General features: G+C 45.1%; 1 protein-coding gene across 1 annotated transcript in view; it reads left to right on the plus strand.

The window, feature by feature from the left end:
* rb (adaptor related protein complex 3 subunit ruby) overlaps positions 1–21,647 on the plus strand; it is an 819,028-nt gene that overhangs the window by 519,803 nt on the left and 277,578 nt on the right. The window contains exon 9 of the mRNA XM_067101830.1: positions 16,477–16,554. Coding sequence (XP_066957931.1) covers positions 16,477–16,554 — 78 coding nt within the window. The remainder of the gene's footprint in view (positions 1–16,476; positions 16,555–21,647) is intronic.

Consider the following 21,647-nt stretch of genomic DNA (forward strand, 5'->3'; position numbering starts at 1 on the left):
CAGGCACAGGGAGTTCAGTGATCGGCTCAGCCGACACCTAGCCTCAAACTCTGCTTTCAGGAGGGCTTCTGGCAGTTTGGGAAGCTGCTCACTGAATAAGGTGGATGTGCAATCTGGGTCGAGCTTACCCGATGTAAAAGTGGCCGGGGCATCCTTCCAGAAATCGTCATCTCCGGGAAGATCAGAGAGGTGGGATCAGTCTCCGGAGCTGAGGCGACGGGCTTACCTTCCGTGCATGCCTGGGCGGTCGCAAGAGCCACCTTAGTCATGCAAGGGGTTGGGATTTTATCACCCAACGAGAACATTGTGAAGTTGCCCTTGAAGGGGGTCAACTTCGTGTTCTCCGCCTGCCACTCATTAAATGTGCGCAGCAATGCAGGCTGTGCCTGGTCCCTTGGGAAGATAACCGTCTCCTTCGGGACCTTATCCGTCCGTACCCAAGCTTCCTCCGTCAACCTGGCGAAGCCTGGGTAGGGGGGCAGCAGGTCAGGAGGAAAGAATTCCAACTCCTGAAGCCTGCGCGTGCCTAGACCCTCGATCGTCAGGGTATCTTCATGCTGGGGAGCATGAAGGGCCAAACACCAGGGATTTCCCTTGTCAAATGGAGGGAGGGCGGAGGCATCCGGAATGGGGTAATGTACCGCCGAACCACCGGAGCGCATGAACCCGGAGAGCATACTCTCCTGGCTCTGCAACCTCTCCGTAAGCTTGTTAAGCTTAGCATCCACCTCCGGGGTAAACTTCTGCAGAAGCATACCGGCAAACTCCTCCGGATCAAAGCAGAGGGAGTGGCCTTGTTTGTGGAAGCCACCGGACTAGTATCCCGTGGCTTCACCGGAGGGAAAGGGGTTGCTTTACGGGAGGTTGCGGACTTATAGCCCTTCGCCTTCCAAGACTTCTTCAACTTGGGGACAGCGGATTGTTTCTGTCCTTCAAGTAAGAAGATTTTTGAAAGCCCTGAAAAGAAGAAGCGGTGGATGACGGGAATCAAAAAGGAGCCCGCCCCACTGCCTCACTTACCTCCCTACCTACCTCCTGGTCCTGTTCTGTGTTCATTGGTTCCAGGTCAAGGTTTATGGCCGCCACTTCCTCCGACACCGCCACGCATACAAGTTTTCGTCCTGGGAGGCTGGGTTTCTACCCGGATCTGCTCGATGAGAGGAGCGGCGACTTCAGATGGAACAGCCGCTGAGATCCGGGCGCGGGGTAAAGCAGGTTCGGATGTTCTCATCCAGAACGTATGGCTTCCCGACAGAACGTTCCTGCCAAAACCAGCCACCCAGGCTCGAAGGGAACCAAGGCGTCGCTATGGGAAGCTTGGTCGGCCTGGAAGAGAGCAGGGACTTAATAACCGGCCGGTGAAGAGATATATAAGCAATATACTGTATCAAGAACATAACGCATTTGAAACAAGTGAGGCAACCAGGTAAACTAAAGGCGGTAACTATAGGCTTACCGACTCGTCCTGGACAAGCTCGTAAAGAGCGAAGCAAACCTCACAACCGTCCGGGTGCCACACAATGAGATCGTCAATCCGGACTGCACAGCCCGAATGGGAACGGCAGACAACGTGCCCATAGGGCTGGTGCAGCACAGCAGTGCACCCGGGCTCCTCACAACGTACTGTCTGTAAGTGGGAGAAGGTATATGAACACACTAATTTAAGGCGCGCCGGAGCAGAACCGGCGGAGATAGGGGACTTAAACTATAGCAGGTAATGGAGTATGCTAATTAATTTATACCGAACCTGCCAGAGCATTCCGGCGGGACGATAAATCAGAGCAAAACATGACACACACTAAATTAAGGAGCGCCGGAGATTGTTCGACGGAGCAGGACCTCAACCTAGGATCATGCAACTCTCAATTGTAAAATCAACTTAAAGTATAATTACTGCCGGAGTCCAGCAGCAAGTATTAATTTATACCGGACCCGCCGGAGCATTCCGGCGGGACGATAAACCAGAGCAAAACATGACACACATTAAATTAAGGAACTCCGGAGATAGTTTTGTCATTGAGTAGGACCTTAACTTAGGATCATGCAACTCTTAATTGTAAAATCAACTTAAAGTATAATTACTGCCGGAGTCCGGTAGTAAGTAAATGGTTAACAACATAGGATAGCAGTACACTGCTGGTCAAAGTGTTCGCGCAGACCCTCTGAGATCCCGTGCCTCCGTCACTTGGTTACAGCGGGGAGGGAGGGGTAAATCATTACCTCCAGTTATTATACAGCTAGAGAATTAGGTGTGACTAAGGCCAACCTACTGGAAACCAAAACCACCGGAGTGGTAACAGGTAAGAAGGCAACGGGAGGACCGGGGACGGCGGAGCGGAACCAGCTAGGAAATGTTTGAACCCTGAAGGTGATCAAAGTTCAGCCCGACCCGGAGGAGAGCGAACCAACGAAACACTAGCCGAGCGGTTGACACCAGAACGGAGGCCAGGAGGGTGGGTGACTCTCAACTGGGAACTGGACTAGTCCCCACGGGTGACGATCGAAGAGACCGACGCCCCACACGCGGGAGATGACACACCACTGGCAAAGTCAGGGAGGCAGTACTTAGAATGGTGGAATCGAGAGTTATGTTCAAGTGGACGGGGGACCCCCCCTTACACTGACTAAAACTCCCCACGGGGCATCGAAACAGACGTATTGACTTCCTGTGCGCAGGGAGACTCATGACACTCACCAAAAGTACTAGGGGAGGATAGGACAACAGCACTAGTCTACAGCAACGCCAAACTCTCACCCTCCTCTGAAGGCGCAGCCCAGACAGTAAAAGGGAGGAGAGAGAGGAGCGGAAGAGGGGTGGAAAGGAGAGAAATTCCCGTAATGCAGTCCAACCAACAACCGACCCATAGGGCAGAAGGGCAATGCATAAAGAAGATCCCCCGTTTTATTTTTCCTTCTCTCCCTCAATAGAGGGGATGGGGGCTTCAGATGCCCTAATTTTAACCCAAAAAAACAAGCGGTAAGGCGGATGGAACAACAAACAGGAACTCCCTCGACCAGCCTACCCCTCCCTCCCCCGCTCAAGCGACACAGTCGGGAGAGATGGAAGCTAAGACAATGCCAAAGCCTAACCTGAATAGCCTAACCCACCGATTGGAGCGAGAGGGCTAGGCTAGGATCAATTTCTGATAAGTATCGCTAAAGTTAACCAATAACTATATAAGTACACGTAATATGATCGAATATACAAAAATATAAGAACTTGTGCTAAGCGTATAGCCTAACCGAGCGAGGCAAACAGGAGGTAGGCAGCCAACTGGCTGCTCCTGACGCCGAGCCCGGACCACAATAAATCCGAATTATCCATGTCATCCATTACACTACAAATCAGAGAAACTGACAAAAGAAAGCACCACCTTGGAGAGGGAATCTACTCGCGCGTGAGCCTGGTATCAGCTATGAATTAACTGTAAGAACCAAGATAAGGGGAGGAAGCCTCCGTGAGGAATGACGCTAATCAAGGAACCGCCCGACATAGATAAACGCCCAAAAGGAACTTTGAAGGGGAATTAATAAACATGAATAAAATTGTAAACGACCGAGAGAAACCCTGCAGAAACAAGCTGTAAGGGTGTACCTCAAGGTCATCATGGCGGAGGCATTTTAACGCCGAGGAGCTGACCCGATATATGACCCTGTAAATATTAACTTACGGGCCGATAAAAGCCTCACTGATAATAAAACCCCACAAGAAGATGGTAATTAACTTCATAAAGGTGAAATTGCTTGAAGACATGGTCAACTTCAAGGAAAATTGGGTGAAAAGCCAGCACAAGAAAAAGACCTTCTAGAAGGAAAAACGTGCTAGTATGGAATGAGTACAGATGGCGCTGGGGTCGTCGGTTGGCGGGCAGGTGAGTGCGGGCGTTAGATCGCTCCTCACGTTCGGGTTTTGTCATTGGGATGTCTACAGAGTGCAGTCCTGTGGCAGTGACAACAATCACTCACCCTTATCTATACCGACGTCTATTTCATAATAGATGTTCGATCTGGGGGTAGTAACCCCAGCATTTCCTGATAGCTTTTTTCTCTGGTATATTTAGCAATATCTATACCTAGAAATTCGTGCTTAATAGGAATTTCACCGGCTGACACAGGGACGAGCTCAGAAATATACATGTAAATATACATACACACTTGAGGTATCAGATTTGACAGTTCACAATTCCGGCATGCTTTGCCCAAAAGCATACACACCTTATTGCTCAGAGTGTAACCCATAAATTGGAAATAATTTTGGAACACCACTCATGACTCTGTGTGATATTCTGCATACAATACTTCTTATTCAACCTGGTTTACAAGCAGTGGCAGTGAAAATGTGTCTTGATAAAAGAACAGTTTATTCATTATATTTGCCACCTTGTAATCCCTTTTTTAATAGTGTGTGACAAGAATACTCACAGCCATCTCTGGAGAGATACAGATGATAACCCACAAGTAAATAACCATTCATCAATCCTTGAAAATATGAGTGTTAGTATTTTAGGCATGGGAAAACCAATTCATTTTCACATTGAGATTGGCATTTTATCACTTATTGATGTATCTGTTTTTAGTGATGATTCAGCCATTGATTTCAGTTGGGAGGTGATGGATAATCATTATACATGTGATTGCTTCCCAGTTGTAATAAATATTGCTCACCAGTGTCCACCCATCCAGAGGCTTCCAAAGTGGGACTTTATAAAAGCAAACTGACGTAGATTTATGGTAAAGTTCAATTGATGCTTTTGCTGAAGATTTTGCAATAATCGATGATGCTATATACATGATAAGTACCACTCGTTACAGCAGGTTTACAGTCAGTCCCAAGAACAACTGGAAATTGTATGTGGAAACCATTTCCATGGTGGAACCAAGAATGTCACATAGCCCCTAGAAGACATGGCTTGACTTAGAAGACATAACTGTGACCACAACAGAACTGAATATCCAAAAGCAAGGGGAAAATATAGGTTAAAAATAAAGAAATCACAGCAAGTTTTGGGGTTAATTATTCTTTCATCAGTAATTACCAAATTCCTCTTACTCTGATATAGAAAAAAAGTTACAAAAAAATAGCCTTTAAATATGTAAAGTAACAAAAAAATAGCCGGTAAATATGTACATGTAAGAACCCAGTTCTTAAAATAAATAATGTAAAAGTTGGACCACTCAAGTGGTTGCAAACGTACTTGTATACCATTTTGCCAAACTAACAAATAAGTTAGGAAACGAGCCTCGTGCAGAATATCGACGAAGAGAAGAGCAGATTTCACCTCTCCTTGAGCTGTCAAGAAACAGCAGTCAGTGCTTAGTCACTGTGATTAGTCCATTAGTGGCTACTTGTCTTTGTGGGCATGACTGTAGTTAGCATATTTAATACCATGGCTGATGTGAAAACCATGCAGGGCACAGCCATATTTAGTCCATTAGTTGCCAGGGGTTTATGAAAGAACCATTCTTGTCTGCCAAGTCATTCCAAGAGGTGTAAGGTTAAATGCACATGGAAGTAAACTGATTTATTCCCGGGATCTGACCCATTTTTTATATGCCGTGCAAATGATGACGTGGTCACAGGTAGGTTGGTCAGGAATATGACTGAGACTTTGTGTAAGGTAAAGCAAGTGATATGTAAGCTTGTTACAGTGAATGTCTGCCAAACCTGGTCACTGAACCTGGTTTCAGCAGCGAAGCTATGAGCTTTCAAACTGTGTAGTGGATATGATATTTTAGTGAACAACTTTTAGAAAGTTTGGGCATAATTTAAGTCAAGATGTTAAGAAAACTTATTGTGGAAGTTTTTCATGATAGTTCACCTGCCTGATATGTATTGTCATTATAAATATGGTAACCATTTTCAAAACTGATATTAGATTAAAATGTATGCCAATTCATCTACAGGGAGTGAGAGGCTGTTAACTTATGTTCATAGTACACCCTTGAGTGCTCAAGAATGTTGTGCGATCACAATTGCACGCTGTCAGCTCTTTATGTAAAACATACACTAGCTTCCTTCTTTTGTAGTTTTATGTTGTACATTCTTATTTTTGATACATGAAAAGGTAAGAGAGTTACAAATTCATCACTCCAAAATTCCTAGTTTAAACTTATACTTGACTGTAGAGCCCTAGAGGACTTGAGTAAGAGTAAACGTGTTTATTGCTTTTTTGTTTTTAAGACTTGATTTATCTATTTTGCTAGTTATGTATTTTAATAAAAATTCTTGTGAATTGATAAATTATGAACATAGTTTTTAAGCTCTAGTAGAGGAGATACCATAGTGTTTAAAATCAAGTATTTAGTGTGAATCTTAACAACATGGATTACTTCAGAGTCGAGGTTAAGTTAATTATAACATCCTGTAGTTAAATATCAGTAGCTTTAGACTTGGTGTTAATAGTTGAGGACTGAATAATGACTTGTGATTTAACTTAAAACAGAATCTTACTAGCCTAGTTGTTTATTTGTGTAAGTTACAAGAGATATTTTATATTTTTCTGTACTTAAGATAGTGATTTTCTTTGCATTGCATAGTTGTGTTAGAAAGTGATAGTATTAATGTGATTCAGATTTGTTTAGAAAATTCAGTGTTTATGGAAAATATCCTCATTTGTCTTTACATTGATATATTATGAGCAAGACAAATTTATAGAGAAAAATTATTGGCAATGTATTTGTTTAAGGATCATCTGATTAGGACATAAGACAATGGAACGTGATCTCTTTTATATACCAGTTGTTGATGAATTTTCCATATTTCTTTATTGACTTGTTTGATATAATCATAAAATTTATACTAGTGTGTAGTTCTTAGTTAACTGGTTATTAATAATTTTCCTTGAAATACACTTGTAACAATATAGAAAATGGGATATGTCATTAAAGAACTGTAGAGCACAAATATTAAAAAATGGTGTTTTCTGAGTCCAGCCCCGTGTCAGCCGGTGAAATTCCATACTAACACGAATTTCTAGGTATAAAATGCTAGATATACCAGAGAAAAAGAGCTTTCAGGAATGCTGGGGTTACTACCCCAGATCGAGCGCCTTCCCTAAGGAAGACTTCGGTATAACCAAGGGTGAGTGACAGGATCACAACCACAGAGCTACACTCGATAGATATCCCCATGTCAAAACTCCCTCAAGAGAGCGGTGAGCCGTTACAGCCCCCACACACAGGCGCCCGCCAGGCCGGCGACACCAGCGCCACCTACATTCATTCCATTTTCTAGCACGTGATCATCATCACCAAGATTTTTGTGCCTTTGTTATTTTGGGTGTTTTCCTGCTTTTTCGCCATGTCTTCTAGCAGTTTAACCATCTCTAAGTTAAGTACCATCTTATTGTGGGGTTTTTTCGATAAGTGTGGCTGCATCAGTCCGTATTTCACAATTATGAGATTGTTGTTATGATGCGCCACGGGCCCCTAGCCAGCCATGTCGACCGTGAGGTTACCCTTTCAGTCTATTCTGTTTGGGTTGTCTCCTTGTCGTTATATTACTTATCTTTTCCCCCCGGATCTCTTCCTGGCGGTGTTTCCTGGTGGTGTTTTATTTGAGTTTTGTTTAGTATAACTGACCCCCATGGCGAGTTCCCTCTATAGGGTTCCGTCATTCCCCGCTTAGGTTTTCTCCGGATGAGTTCCCAGGTTGGTCTTACTTATTTACCATTATTATTATTATATATTTGCGTTGGTGCTATACATATAGTTGCCTCTTCGGGGGTAGCGCCAGCTCGATTGTCTGGCATTTCGGAGCTAGGCTTACCTCGCATGAGCACATTATTCTTGGAATATATATATATATTTTATGTATATTGTGTTTATTTGTGATGGTTTTTATATTGTATTGTGTGTGGGTTTTCTCCCTTGCCTTTCATATTGTTAGGCTTGTATTGCTTCCTTGACCTCCCGCCCTCCTCGTAGGTTAGGCGTGGGGTGGATCATCAGGTTGAGGGAGTTTTGTTGCTGTTTCCTCCAGTGGCCGTTAATGGGGTGGCAGAGTGAGACCCCTTTGTCCTCCCCCTTCTTTTCGAAGGAGTAGAGTTCATTGGGTGTGCCTCCTCTAGGCTATAGTGCCTTTTTTCCCCCTCTCTTTCGGTCCTGGTTGGTTTTCGGCACAGAATTTCTCTCCCTGTTATTTCCTCCCCCACCCTCCCCTTACTCCTTTCTGTTAGCCTAGGCCATGCCTAAGCACGGGCGTTTACCTAGGCTTTGTCTAGGCAGGAGTCGGGTGTTGAGTCCTTGGTCGCATCCCTTTCCTCAGGAGTAGGCTTGTCCTGCCAAGCTTGTATTATGTTTCTTGGCGTGGCGTGTGATTGCAGTCGAGCTGGTGAATTACTTTCCCTTGTCTCCTGTTTTCGCCTATCTTAGCCTACTCCTCTTCCCTACCCCACCAACCTTCCCTCCCCCCCTCATCTCAGGCCAGCTCTTGCCTATTCTCGTGCAGGTGACGCTAGATGGCGTTTTCTCCGAGTTGAGGACTACCTCTGGTGGAGAGATTCGTTCCCTCCCAGAGCGGGTTTCGAACATTCTTTCTTTTGTTCTCGACCACTCTCCATCGAGTTGCTTTGGTTGGGTTGTTGGCGCCTACTCCGGCTTATATTATACTTGGCTTTGCGATGACGGTCGCCTCACCCACCTTTGTTTCTCTGGCGGGGAGATTCGGGATTGGGGGAGAGAGAGAGAGAGGGATACCTCCGGTCTCCGGAGGTGATTTTTTCATTATTACCATCACTTGTATCTTATATATATATTTATATTATCTGGCTGGAGTGAGCTTTACTCCGCCACCACACTTATTTTATGTGTTTTATTGAGTCCAGTGTTCTGCCCTGGGTTAGATGTCTTTATTGCTGGCAGCCCTTTGTAGGTCCCTGTTGTCTCAAACCTTCCGAAAAACCGGAGTATTCCGGTGACCGGAAGTATCTTGCCTTCCACTCTGTTTAATTTATGGCTTGGTGGTCTCGTCTCTGACGAGGGGTTTTTCTCTCTGCCGGAGCATTCTGGTAGTAGGTGGAAATACCCTGGCCTTCCAGCTTTAGGTTGCTTAGAGTGGTAGGTTCATGTACTTTTTTACACTTACAGACTGTTCGTTGTGAGGAGCCAGGGTGCACCGCTTCCCTCCAGCAACTGTATGGACATGTGGTGTGCCGGACCCACGCTGGCTGTGCGGTCCGGTTGGATGACCTCATTCTTTGGCACCCCGACGGCTGTGAGGTTTGCTTCGCTCTATGCGCTAGCATCCAGGACGAGTCGGTAAGATATAGCTTCTCATTTCTTACGTCCCTCATATCTGTATAGTGCTTATATTGTTTTCGGGTTTATATTTTTGTTCAACCCTAATCGTCTGTTCTCTTCCAGGCGGACGAGTCCTCTAAGAAGACTTCACTTGAGTCTCTCCGCGCCTGGGTGGCTGGGTTCGGAAGAAATGTTCCGTCAGGGAAGCCTTATGTCCTCGACGCCAAGTTGCGGGACCTGCTTTACCCCGGCGCCCAGGTTGCTGCTGCGGTTCCCGAGGAGTTGGCCAACCCCATCATTCAGCAGATCCGGGATGCGACCCAGCCACCCCAAGAGGACATCCTTTATGCGGAGGTGTCGGAGGACGTCGCCGCCTTAGACTTGGACCTGGAACCGATGAACACAGAGCCGGACCAAGTGGTAGGTAGCGAGGTAAGTGAGGTTGCGGGGACGGGCGCCCTTTTTGATTCCCCATCTTCCTCTGTATCTTCTTTTTCAGGTTTTGTTAAGTCTTCCACCTTGGGTGACAGGGCTCCATCAGCTGTCCCCAAGTTGAAGCTGAAGACTTCATGGAAGGCGAAGGGCTTTAAGTCCTCGTCTTCCAGGAAAGCATCTCCTTTCCCCCCGTCGAAGGCTAAGGTCCCCATACCTGTAGCCTCCGGGAGCAAACCTGGAACCTCGGGCAACCTGGGCAAAGGCAAAGGCGCGAGTAAGAGGGCACCAAGACCAAGCCCTCTCGCCAGCCTGCCTTTGACCCTGAGGCGTTTGCAAATCGCCGAGAGGTTCTCGGCGGAGGTTAGTCGAAGCTCTCCCAAATATCTGAGAAGCTTCACAGCCATGATAATATACTGGCGGGAATGGCTTGCCCTGGCAGAGCCAAACCGCAGTATGATATCCCTGACACGGCTGATCTCCCTCCTTTTCGATGTCGGGAACCCTTGGCGTTTTCTTCGTGCCATTCGGCACGAAGATACACTTTTGACAGTTGAAGGTCTTGGCACGAGACGTTTGGAGGAACTAGAGTTTTTCCTCCCGATCTCCTGCCTCCTTACCCAGGCTTCGTTAGGCTGGACGGAGGAAGCCTTGGTACGCTGACAAGGTCCCTAGAGAGACGGTGATCTTCCCTAGGGACCAAGCTCAGTCGGGCTCTCCTGCGCACAAATTAAGTGGCAGGCAGAGAACACCAAGTTTACACCTTTCAAGGGCAACTACACCATGTTTGCCCTCAGGTGATAAGTTGCCGACTCCATGCATAAACAAAGTGGCTCTGGCTACGGCTCGAGCATGCTTTGAAGGCAACCCTTTGCCTCAATTAAGGGAGACAGACTCCACATCCCTGGTATTCCCAGGGGGTGAGGAGTTCTGGACGCTTACTGTGCATCTACTCAGTTCAGCGAACAGCTTCCTAAGCTCCCGGAAGCCTTGCTGAAGGCAGAATTTGAGGCCCGGACTAGGCTAGGCCGGTCCTTGAACTCCGTCTGCCTCACAGAAGCAACTGCCGTCTCCTGTGCAGATGAGCCCTTCTTTCAGGTTCTGGCTAAATCCCTGTTAGCAGGGTTTCAGACAGACCTATTTGACTTTATGGTGGCTAAGCTGGAATGCAGGAGATTCATCTTTGCTGAAGCCACCATACGCCATGAGCCTAACAAGCTCATGAAGAGCTCTATCTGGGGCCCTAACCTTTTCCCAGAGGAAGACGTAGCCAGTGTGCTGAGTGAGGCTACTAGAGCCAACCAAAGTCTTCGCTCTCATTGGGGTATCTCAGCTTACAAGCGCAAGACCCCAGAATCTGGCGGCTCCCAGACTAAGTCTGGTAAACGGTTCAGGAGACACAAGAGGCCTCATCATCAGACGGTTGTTCAAGCTGTCCCGGTCTCGGCAGTCGCTCAGCCCTCCACCTCTAAGGCTCATCCCCAACAATACTTGCTGGTCCAACCAGCTCAATCCCTTGCTGCACCCTCGTACGTCGCCTCACCGGCGTACAATCCTACCTATGAGGGCCGTGGGTTCTTTCACGGCCTTAATAGGAGTGCAAGGGGGGGAAGAGGTCGGACCCCTTACAGAGGCAAGTCCAACACCGCCCCAAGAGGTAAACCTGGACGTGGTAGAGGGAACAAACCCGCTTCCTCCCACTGAGAACAGTCAGGTAGGTGGTCGTCTTTACTGGTTCAGAGACCAGTGGTCCTTCAGTCCTTGGGCACACAGCATTGTGTCCAAAGGTCTAGGTTGGAGCTGGACCAAGGACCCCCCTCCCCTGATCAGGTTTTACCAGCCACCCTCCAGAGTTCTACAGGACTATGTGGCAGAACTGCTCAACAAGCGAGCAATAAAGAAAGTAAGGCACCTCAAATTTCAAGGCAGGTTGTTCACTGTTCCGAAGAAAGACTCCGGTCAGCAAAGAGTGATTCTGGATCTGTCGCGTCTAAATCATTATATAAAATGCGACAAATTTCGCGTGGAGCCGTCACCACCTCTATCGATCTTTCAGACGCTTACTATCACGTCCCGGTTGCGCGGAGCTTCTCTCCGTTCCTGGGTTTCAGACTGGGGAAACAAGCCTACTCCTTCAGGGTCATGCCTTCGGTCTAAATATTGCCCCAGGATATTTACAAAGCTGGCGGACACGGTAGTGCAGCAACTCCGGTCCCGAGGATATCCCTAGCAGCATACCTAGACGATTGGATAATTTGGGCACCAACAGTTCTAGAATGCCGGAAGGCCACGGCCATAGTCATCAACTTCCTGGAGTCGTTAGGGTTTTCAACTGAACAGAGAGAAGTCCCGCCTGACTCCGGAGTCCCGGTTTCAGTGGCTGGGTCTCCAGTGGGATCTGTCCTCTCACACGTTATCCCTCCCACCTCCCAAGAGGAAGGAGATAGCCTCTCTTACCAGGAAATTCCTGAAGACAAAGCAGCATCCCGCCGGATCCCAAGAAAGAATCCTCGGTTCCCTTCAATTTGCCTCAGTGACGGACCTGCTCTTAAAAGCAAAATTAAAGGACATAAACAGAGTGTGGCGGAGTCGAGCCAATGTCAGGCTCAGAGACAAGGTCTCCTCCATCCCCGAATTTTAAAAACAAGACTGCGGCCTTGGTCCACAGTCAGCGGCCTGTCCAAGACAGTCCCTTTCAGTTCCCCTCCGGCACTGGTTGTTCACACAGACGCCTCATTAAGCGGCTGGGGGGTATTCTCCAAAACAAAATGTACAAGGAACGTGGTCTACAATGTTTCAACAGTTCCATATAAACACCTTGGAAGCTATGGCAGTATTTCTAACTCTTAAAGAAAATCCGCCCCCCAACCGGATTCATATCAGACTGGTGTTGACAGCGCTGTGGTAGTTCATTGCATCAACAGGGCGGCTCCAAATCAGGTCGAGTAAACCAGGTTATGGTAGCTATTTTCTCCTTGGCGAACAAGCACAGCTGGCATCTGTCAGCCACCCACCTAGCGGGGTGCGGAACGTGGTGGCGGATTCCTGTCCAGAACCACTCCGTTGGAGACGGAGTGGTCCCTGGACGGAGAGTCTTTCAAATGGATTTGCCGCCAGGTTCCGGGTCTCCAAGTGGATCTGTTCGCGACGGAGAGCAACTTCAAGCTTCCCTGTTATGTGGCCCCCAACCTGGACCCTCAGGCTTATGCCACGGACGCAATGACCATAGACTGGAACAGTTGGGAGAAGATTTACCTGTTCCCCCAATAAACTTGCTGTTGAAAGTACTTACACAAACTCAGGTCATTCAAAGGTCAACTAGCCCTGGTAGCCCCTTATTGGCCAAGAGCAATTGGTTCCCTCTTCTTCAGGAACTGGGGTTGCAGAATCATCAGATTCCCAATCCCAGACTGACCCAAATAGTACAAACCAAGACTGTGTCAGCTTCCTCAAGAATTCAGAATGACCTAGTTTTATGGACTTTATAAAGTTCACTGCTCAAAAGGAGCAAACATTGACCCTGTTAACACTGTTTTTAGAATCAGACAAGAGAGATTCTACTCTCAGACAATATGACTCAGCAATCAAGAAATTGGCTTCTTTTTTGAAGGCATCTGAAGCCCAAACCATGACTACTAACCTAGCAGTTACCTTCTTTAGATTATTGTTTGAAAAAGGCCTTGCTCCGGCCACTATTACCACAGCTAAGTCAGCCCTGAAGAAGGTATTCTTATATGGTTTTAAAATTGACCTTACAGATTCTTACTTTTCATCTATTCCTAGAGCATGCGCTCGTCTGAGACCCGTATCGCGCCCACATTCTGTTATGTGGTTCCTCAATGATGTTCTTAAGTTAGCATCTGAGATTGACAACTCTCAATGCGCTTATTTGGATCTGTTAAGGAAAACCTTATTTCTGATTAGCTTGGCTTCAGGTGCCAGAATTTCAGAGCTGTCGGCTCTCTCTAGAGGTGATGATTTTGTTAGTTTCCTCCCGTCCGGAGAAGCCCTCCTTTCTCCTGACCATAGATTTTTAGCTAAAAATGAGGACCCTCAAGACAGGTGGTCTCCTTGGAAGGTGGTGCCTCTTCCACAGGACCAGTCCTTATGCCCAGTCTATACCTTAAAGTCTTACCTTTTAAGAACTCCACAGTGTAAGTTGGGTCCTCTTTTTATCAGAGAGAAAGGTGGAACTCTTTCGTTAAATGCTATAAGGCAACAAATTCTGTATTTCATTAAACAAGCTAACCCGGATTCAGTCCCTAAGGTTCATGATATCCGTGCAGTAGCTACTTCCACTAATTATTTTCATAATATGGATTTTTCAGAACTTACCAAATATACGGGATGGAAATCACCTCTAGTGTTTAAACGCCATTATTTAAAATCACTCGAAGCCCTGAAATTTTCTACAGTGGCTGTGGGGAGTGTCATTCCCCCACCTTAATTATCCTTTATCCTTCCCCCTCCCCCCCGCCCGCCTGCCTCATTTACTTCTCTGCCTGCCCTTCTGGATGATCATGCCTCACTGCCTTGCTCCTCATATTGATATTATTATTGTCTTTTTATTATCTTTTGGTGACTGTATTTTGACATGCTGTAATTTTGGATTGTCTTAGGGGTACTGGGCTGTTTTTATTTTGCTCCATGTACCCCATAAATTTTCTCGTGTTGTAGATGTCTCTCTTATGCTTAGTTATAAGTTTATATTTACTCCTTATAATCTTAGTATTTTTTAATGTATTTTGCCTACTATATTGTTTGGTGTACTGATTTTGTATTCTACTTTTAAGGTCGTATTACTGTATTTTCATGTTAATAACCATTTTTTCATGTGGAGAGATATTCTCATTAAATCCGTTTCCATAGCTTGTGTTTTTTCTTCAGATCACCTTATATTTCCTTGTAGTTTGCAGTCTTGGCATGATTCTCTATCACTATTTCACCGGCTGACACGGGGCTGGACTCAGAAAGGGATTTTGACAAAGGAAAAATCTATTTCTGAGGAAGGCCCGTGTCACCCGGTGACCCTCCCAGAAGTGGCTTTGGCCCCCTACTTGCACATGCCAAGCCTGGGGGTGGTGCTAGTCTGGAATGAATGTAGGTGGCGCTGGTGTCGCCGGCCTGGCGGACGCCTGTGCGTGGGGGCTGTAACGGCTCACCGCTCTCTTCGAGGAGTTTTGACATGGGGATATCTATCGTAGTGTAGCTCTGTGGTTGTGATCCTTTCACTCACCCTTGGTTATACCGACGTCTTCCTTAGGAAGATGCTCGATCTGGGGTAGTAACCCCAGTATTCCTGAAAGCTCTTTTCTCTGGTATATCTAGCATTTTATACCTAGAAATTCATGTTAGTATGGAATTTCACCGGGTGACACGGGGCCTTCCTCAGAAATAGATTTTTCCTTTGTCAAAATCCCTTTTCTTAGAAATGGTGGTGAGACATTGATGCAACATCTGTGGTAAAATCTTTCATAAAGCAAACGAATTCCTCTACAGGAGGGTAGTTTGTGAATTCTATTTTGGAAAGGTTATTGAGGAAGTGGGTAGGCTCATTATATTTAATGTTTGTATGCAGTAGAAGATGGTAAGGTGCTATGAGTGAAGTTTTGTAAATGGAAAGAAGTTTGGTAGATATATCAGCTACAGTTATTTCAGAAATTCATTTACCTGGGATTTTTATATTATATTAATGTATACTTTTGAAACATCATTAAACATTTACCATTAGTACTCAGATTTATCAAGAAAATAGAATGAAAGCAGGAAAGATTTATCAAGAAAACAGAATGAAAGCAGGAAAGATTTATCAAGAAAACAGAATGAAAGCAGGAAAGATTTATCAAGAAAACAGAATGAAAGCAGGAGAATGTAATCTTACATAATGTAATATCATATTGGTAACTATTAAATGTCCCACTTCATTACAGTTTTTTGGCAAAGTATTTTTTCACATTTAGTTAGAAATTGGATAAAATTGCATGAAGTTCGAAAATGGGTCCATATTTGTGTTTTATGCTCTAGGAAGCCAACTTTGTGGGAGTTGAAAGATATTTTCATCTCAGTGGTCAGGTTCAACTTTTGGTGATAGTATTAGGCAAAATGAAAGTTGTCTTGAATATGTGTTAGTAGGGAGAAGAGCGAAATGATGTAATACACATTTTTTCAGATGTGTATTACTTTTCTCTAATGTTCATTGGAAAATAAAGTTCTTTATATTCAGACTAAAATTTACAGTCATGAAACTAGTAAAATAATTATGAATTATAGGCAAAGACAGTAGTTTTATGAGTCCTCGTCATCGCATATTTAACATCATACATGGTTATTGCAATTTACTGTAGGAACCCCTCCATCAATAAAGGCATAGGTAGCGCAACTTTCTGTAAATAGGGCAGTCCCTGAGTTAAGGCGGAGATCCATTCCTGAGGTGCGAGATCTTAACTTTAAAAAATTTATAAAAATGAAAAGAAAAAGTGATGAAAGCCTTACCTGTAATCCTGTGGGTTGGCTTGCACACTGGAAGGATGGTGACATTTTCATTCACATGAACAAGCTCAGAAACTACTACCCAGCCTAACGTTGTTTTAACCTCAGGACTGCCTTAGCTTCAGATTTTTGCCTTAAGTCGGAGACATATTTTTTATTAATTTTTTTCAAGTGTTGTAAGATTGGATTAACTTATGTCGAGGCCACCTTAACTTGGGGACTGCCTAACCTGAAATATATTTTTATTCAATAAATTTGGAGAACCTGTATTTTACTCATTTGTTTATTGCCAGTAAACATTTTTCTTATTTACAGGGGATGTTTGAACCATACCTCAAGAGTTTCTTTGTCAGGTCATGTGATCCAACTCATATCAAGGCTCTGAAGTTAGAGGTAAGGTGCAGTAGACTCGTTAGTATCTGAGGTCTGTACTCTATTTACAAATCTGTTCATTTATTTGGGGCCAGGAGGGGACCAGGGAGGAATGTTGTTCCTTTTACACTGTCCTTTGTCATCTAACTTAATTTAAAATTATACATTTGCATATTTCTGGTAAGATTTGTGGACTGAGTTTATACATACATCAACTGATATTCATATTCTTCCGTAACCTTTCTTATGTAAAGCTGGACCTGTATGTTATCAGAATAAACCATCTTTTACCTGTGTCCAATTGGCTGTATGATATTTTTCACTAACATGCATGAAAATTCCATTGTTCGCCTGTGCATTTCTTGCACATCTTTTACGCTGTTTTATTCTCTTTTCCTGTGATTTTCCAATGTGACCAGTGTAAAAGTTGTCTCAGGACTCACGTCTGATTTGATATACACATCCTTTTGTATTGCTGGGAGAGTTTTTATAATTGCATGTTTCATAGTATTAGTGTTCTTAAATGCTACATTAACACCAAAGTTAGATAGGTGAATCTCTCTTAAAATTTTTAGTAAGGGTTACTGCAAGTAAGGTTTTTAGTCAAAGGGAGCCGCGAGAGCCTCAAGCAGTTACGTCTGCCTTAGGCAGCGCCCCGGCTAAATCCCTTATCAGAGAACTTATAGCACAGGGTTGGCACGTATTCATTCCGGTTAACGGAAGCTTGTCACTATTGTGATAGGATATCAGGTCTCGGGGGTCTGCGCTTTGACCCCCTATCTGCCACATTGATGAATAAATTCATGGCTAAACATCTCCACTGGTTACACCTTTCCATTTGCACTTCCATGGCTAGTTCGAATGAATCGGGTGAAAACGCGACTACGCATCTACTGCGCATGCGCATGTTGCCAACCCAATGCGTTTTTCTAGCCGCACTTTTTGGTGTGTGTGGTAAAATCTTTTTCATCGTAATTTGAAGGATTTCAACTTTATTTGGCATGGAGTCTTCATCTCAGTCAACGGGGAATAAGATAAGTACCTGCTCTACCGCAGTCAAAATTTAGTCCTGCTTAACTAATATTTTCATATATTTTTGGTGTCCGAAATGATGGCTCAGGAGCGTCATACCGCTACCCGTATTTAGGCTAGGATTCTGCCTTAATTAAAGCGAAAAGCATAGGTTAGGGTAGGATTTTTAGATTCAGTTTGTCAAAAAACCCTAGCGTGAACTTGTTATGAAATTATTGATAGCCGAACACTAGCGCTAAAGTTAGGCTAACCTTTGCTACTTTTAGGTTTACGGAAGCGGATGATAGCCGCTTTCGGTACTTAAGGTAATTCTTTTTAGTGTTATTTATGTGACATAACTATATTTTGGACATTTTGATAGAGTTTTTGTGTAAAACCTCCGATTTTATGTCCCATTATCAGTGTGGAAAAATGATGAGGGCTTCTGGAACATTCTAGAAGGTTCCATCAAAGCTCTGTCAAGCCTTCGACTCAGAATCGTTTCGTAACGAAAATTGCATATGATACACTGGCTCCCAGTCGAGTTACCAGATACCTCAAGTTGAATTATTTCGAAATAGTAGTTTTTCTCATGACGAATTGATTCGAAATAGTAACTTTTTTATGTCGAATTGATTCGAAATAGTAGCTCTTTTATGTCGAATAGTATAGTATAGAAATGAGTTATGAACTCAAATAAAGATATGTCGTTCTATTAGCTGTAAGGTTGTTGCTATGCACCAATGAAGTCGTGAGTATCGATTCTTGCCAACGTTATTCGTCTGGGACGATCAATGTCCTATATTGGATATACCTAGATCCCCTAGTCTATGCTAAGCCTACATGGTAGCCCACATTCTTGGTCTGTGATACCCTCGACTCGAATGGCATGGATTTACCTGTTGCTCTGTCATAGAACTGACATAATCCCAATACTATTCGACTTCCTTGTTCGTGATCATAGATTGCCCTTCAGTTGTAGCTCTCCCCCAGTGAGTACCCCCCCTTTTCCCCCTGTGCCTAGCGCCCATTGGAGACGAGCCTTGAACAGGGGATGTTGACTGGGCATGAATCCAGCCATTCGAGATAGTAGAATGAACGTCGCCTCATTCGTGAATATATAAAGAGATGGTAGAATGAATGTCACCTCATTCGAGTATATAAAAACTATATGCTTGTTTTTTCTCATGATGTATTGGCTTATATAACATAGTTCCTTAAACATTTTAGGGGTGTTTCATTGTATTATTTTCTTTTATAGGCTTTGCCAAATAAGTGCGCTAATGCCGCCTGTAAGAAACGGATAGACTCCATCAAGACTCAGCATGAGTTTTGTCGGGGGTGTGCTCCCTGCAGTGTACAGGGTACGGACCATCCATACTGGAGTCCGGAAGGGTGTGACATATGTACTGAATGGCTGTCATGGGCTCGTACGGGCAATCACACTGTTTCTGGCTCTATGGCAAATATTAATATACAACATTTAAGAGCATGGGTAAGAGGATTCTCCAAAATCGGCCCAAAAGGTCCTCTTGGCTATTTGCCAGACAAAGGTGTAAGAGATTTTCTCTTCCCCACGGCCAGAATTCAGTCGGTCAAGGGTTATGAGAACTCACCTGATGATGTCGTGGTGGATCCTAATGCATCCACTGTGGTGCCCCCCTTCATACCAGGGGATGAAATCGATTTGGGAGAATCTGAAAATCTGGATGATGAGGGGGATCTATCTGATGCTGAGCCTCGACCCCCAATAGATCAACCGATTCCTGGCAGCATCCCTAGTAAATTGGCTCCTATGGACGTCGATGAGGATAATGTTTCAGTCCGCACAACTGCCTCTACTAAGAGAAAGTTTGCGGCACAAGAAGCTAGGATGTCTGCAATGGAATCAAAGCTGGACAAGTTGATAGAACTACAACTTGCAAAATCTTTGGATACAGGGGCTCAGGGACAGACTCCGGAGCAAGCACAAGTGTCAGATCCACCCATTAATATAGATGATTTCCCAGATTTGAGAGTGGTGGAGGACGAGCCAGAGCAGTATAATCCCTGGGTGGTGGCATCACGGCTAGCTAGAGCGGTGGATGGCATCTTCTATGATAGTGATGTATGCACCCCTCTAGCTAGGTTAGAGTTTGCAAAACCTTTTGTCCACTTCAAAGGTAGTAAGTTTCGCTTTCGATGCCAAACACCTAAGACTCTGGCTATGGTACCGGAGGAAACCATGATTTTTACCCAGGATCAGGCGAAGGGCTTCCTTTCTAATATCTGCCAGGACCTGGGAGGTAGTGCTCTGGGCACCCAGGTTCTTGCTAGGAACCTTCCCGCCTGGAAAGTACCAGTTGGTGAGAAGTTCCCATCTATCACCAATAAACTGTTCAAATCTTGGGAAAAGAACTGGGTAGAGTCAGCTGCCCATGGGACGAAGTTCTCTTTAAAGGAACTCCAGGACTTTGGAACAGTTCTGCCAGATCCCATGGACGATCTAACAAAACCATTAGCAGGCTTCACAGAAGTGATGAAGAAAGGCAAATTTCTAGCAAACCATGCCTGTTCATGCTTTTTTGTGGACACTCCTTACCTTGCCGACACCCTGTGTGTTCAGGAGTTCGAGGCGAGGAAACTATTAATGTCCTGCATTACAACCTTGACGTTAATGGAATCTCAGGCATACCGCTGTGACCAGCAAAGAGATTCAGTGCTCCTAAGGTTACAAATTCGGAACATGGGCCCAATCTTCATTCACCTTCTGGAGGCTTGGGCGGCGTCCAAATTAAAACTTAGACGTCAAGCCCTGAAATTCGCTGACCAGAAGTCTATGCCAGTAAAGGAGCTCCTCTTCGCCTCCCCTATGTGTAGTGACCTCTTCCCTAGGGACCTAGTAACCAAGCTGAATAATATTGCTACCCACCGAGGTATCAAATTTGAGGAGTTACTAGGATATGACCCGGAAGCAGACCCGGTAAAACGCAGGAAGAAGCAACAATATAAGAAGGCTTTTAAAGCACCAGCTCTTCCTGCGCCAGACCCAGGACAAGGTCCCTCTTCCCAGAAACAATTCCCTATGCCGCACTCTCAGCCATCCTTGAAGAGCAGCAGTGCACTGCCATCTCAACAATCCCAATTTAGGCAGTTCCAGGAGGCTCGAGGCGGTCGTGGAAGAGGCGGATCCTTTCGAGGGAAGAAAGGTAACGGGAGGACGAGGTGGTGGTAGAGGTCAATTCAACCAATGAGACATTTCAGGTTGGGGCAGACTGAAGAGGTTCCAGGAAGCCTGGAAAGTGTCCCCTTGGGCCTATCAAGTGGTATCAAAAGGTCTGGGATTGGGATTGGAAGGGCCCCTTCCACAACAAATTCTTTCATCAGCGCAGCATGAAAGAGTCGATCCTATTTGTGAACAAAATGCTAATAAAGGACACAACAGAGAAATGCCACTTTATCAGGTTCCAGGGGAGGCTTTTCAGTGTTCCAAAGAGGGACTCTCAGGAAAGGAGAGTCATTCTGGACCTCTCTGTCCTCAACAAAGCAATAAACTGTCCCAAATTCAAAATGCTGACGATAGATCAGATAAGACATACCTTGCCAAAGGACAGCTACACCTCTTCTATCGACTTGAAAGACGCATATTGGCACATTCCAATCCAACTTCATTTTCGCCAGTATCTAGGATTCCGTCTGGGTCGCCAGTCGTACAGATTCAAAGTGATGCCATTCGGCCTCAATGTAGCCCCCAGAGTGTTCACGAAATTGACCAAAGTGATCTTAGAACAACTAAGACTACAGGGGGTGAATGTCATGGCGTATCTGGACGACTGGCTGATCTCGGCGGAATCGATAGAAGAGTGTCTAGAAGCATCCAGAATAGTGGTTCAGACCTTGCAGGACTTCGGGTTCCTAATCAACTGGGAAAAGTCACGGCTGAAGCAAGAAAGGAAGTTCAGATGGCTAGGCCTACAATGGTGTCTAGAAAGCGGAAAGCTAGCCCTACCAGAGACCTCCGGGAGGTCAATAGTAGATCAGGTAAAGAGGTTCAGAAAAGCCAAGAGTTTTTCCAGAAGGAACCTAGAAGTGCTGCAGGGCAAACTTCTATTCGCATCAATAAT

Source organism: Macrobrachium rosenbergii, chromosome 58 (assembly GCF_040412425.1).
Source record: "Macrobrachium rosenbergii isolate ZJJX-2024 chromosome 58, ASM4041242v1, whole genome shotgun sequence".
Classification (NCBI taxonomy): Eukaryota; Metazoa; Arthropoda; class Malacostraca; order Decapoda; family Palaemonidae; genus Macrobrachium; species Macrobrachium rosenbergii.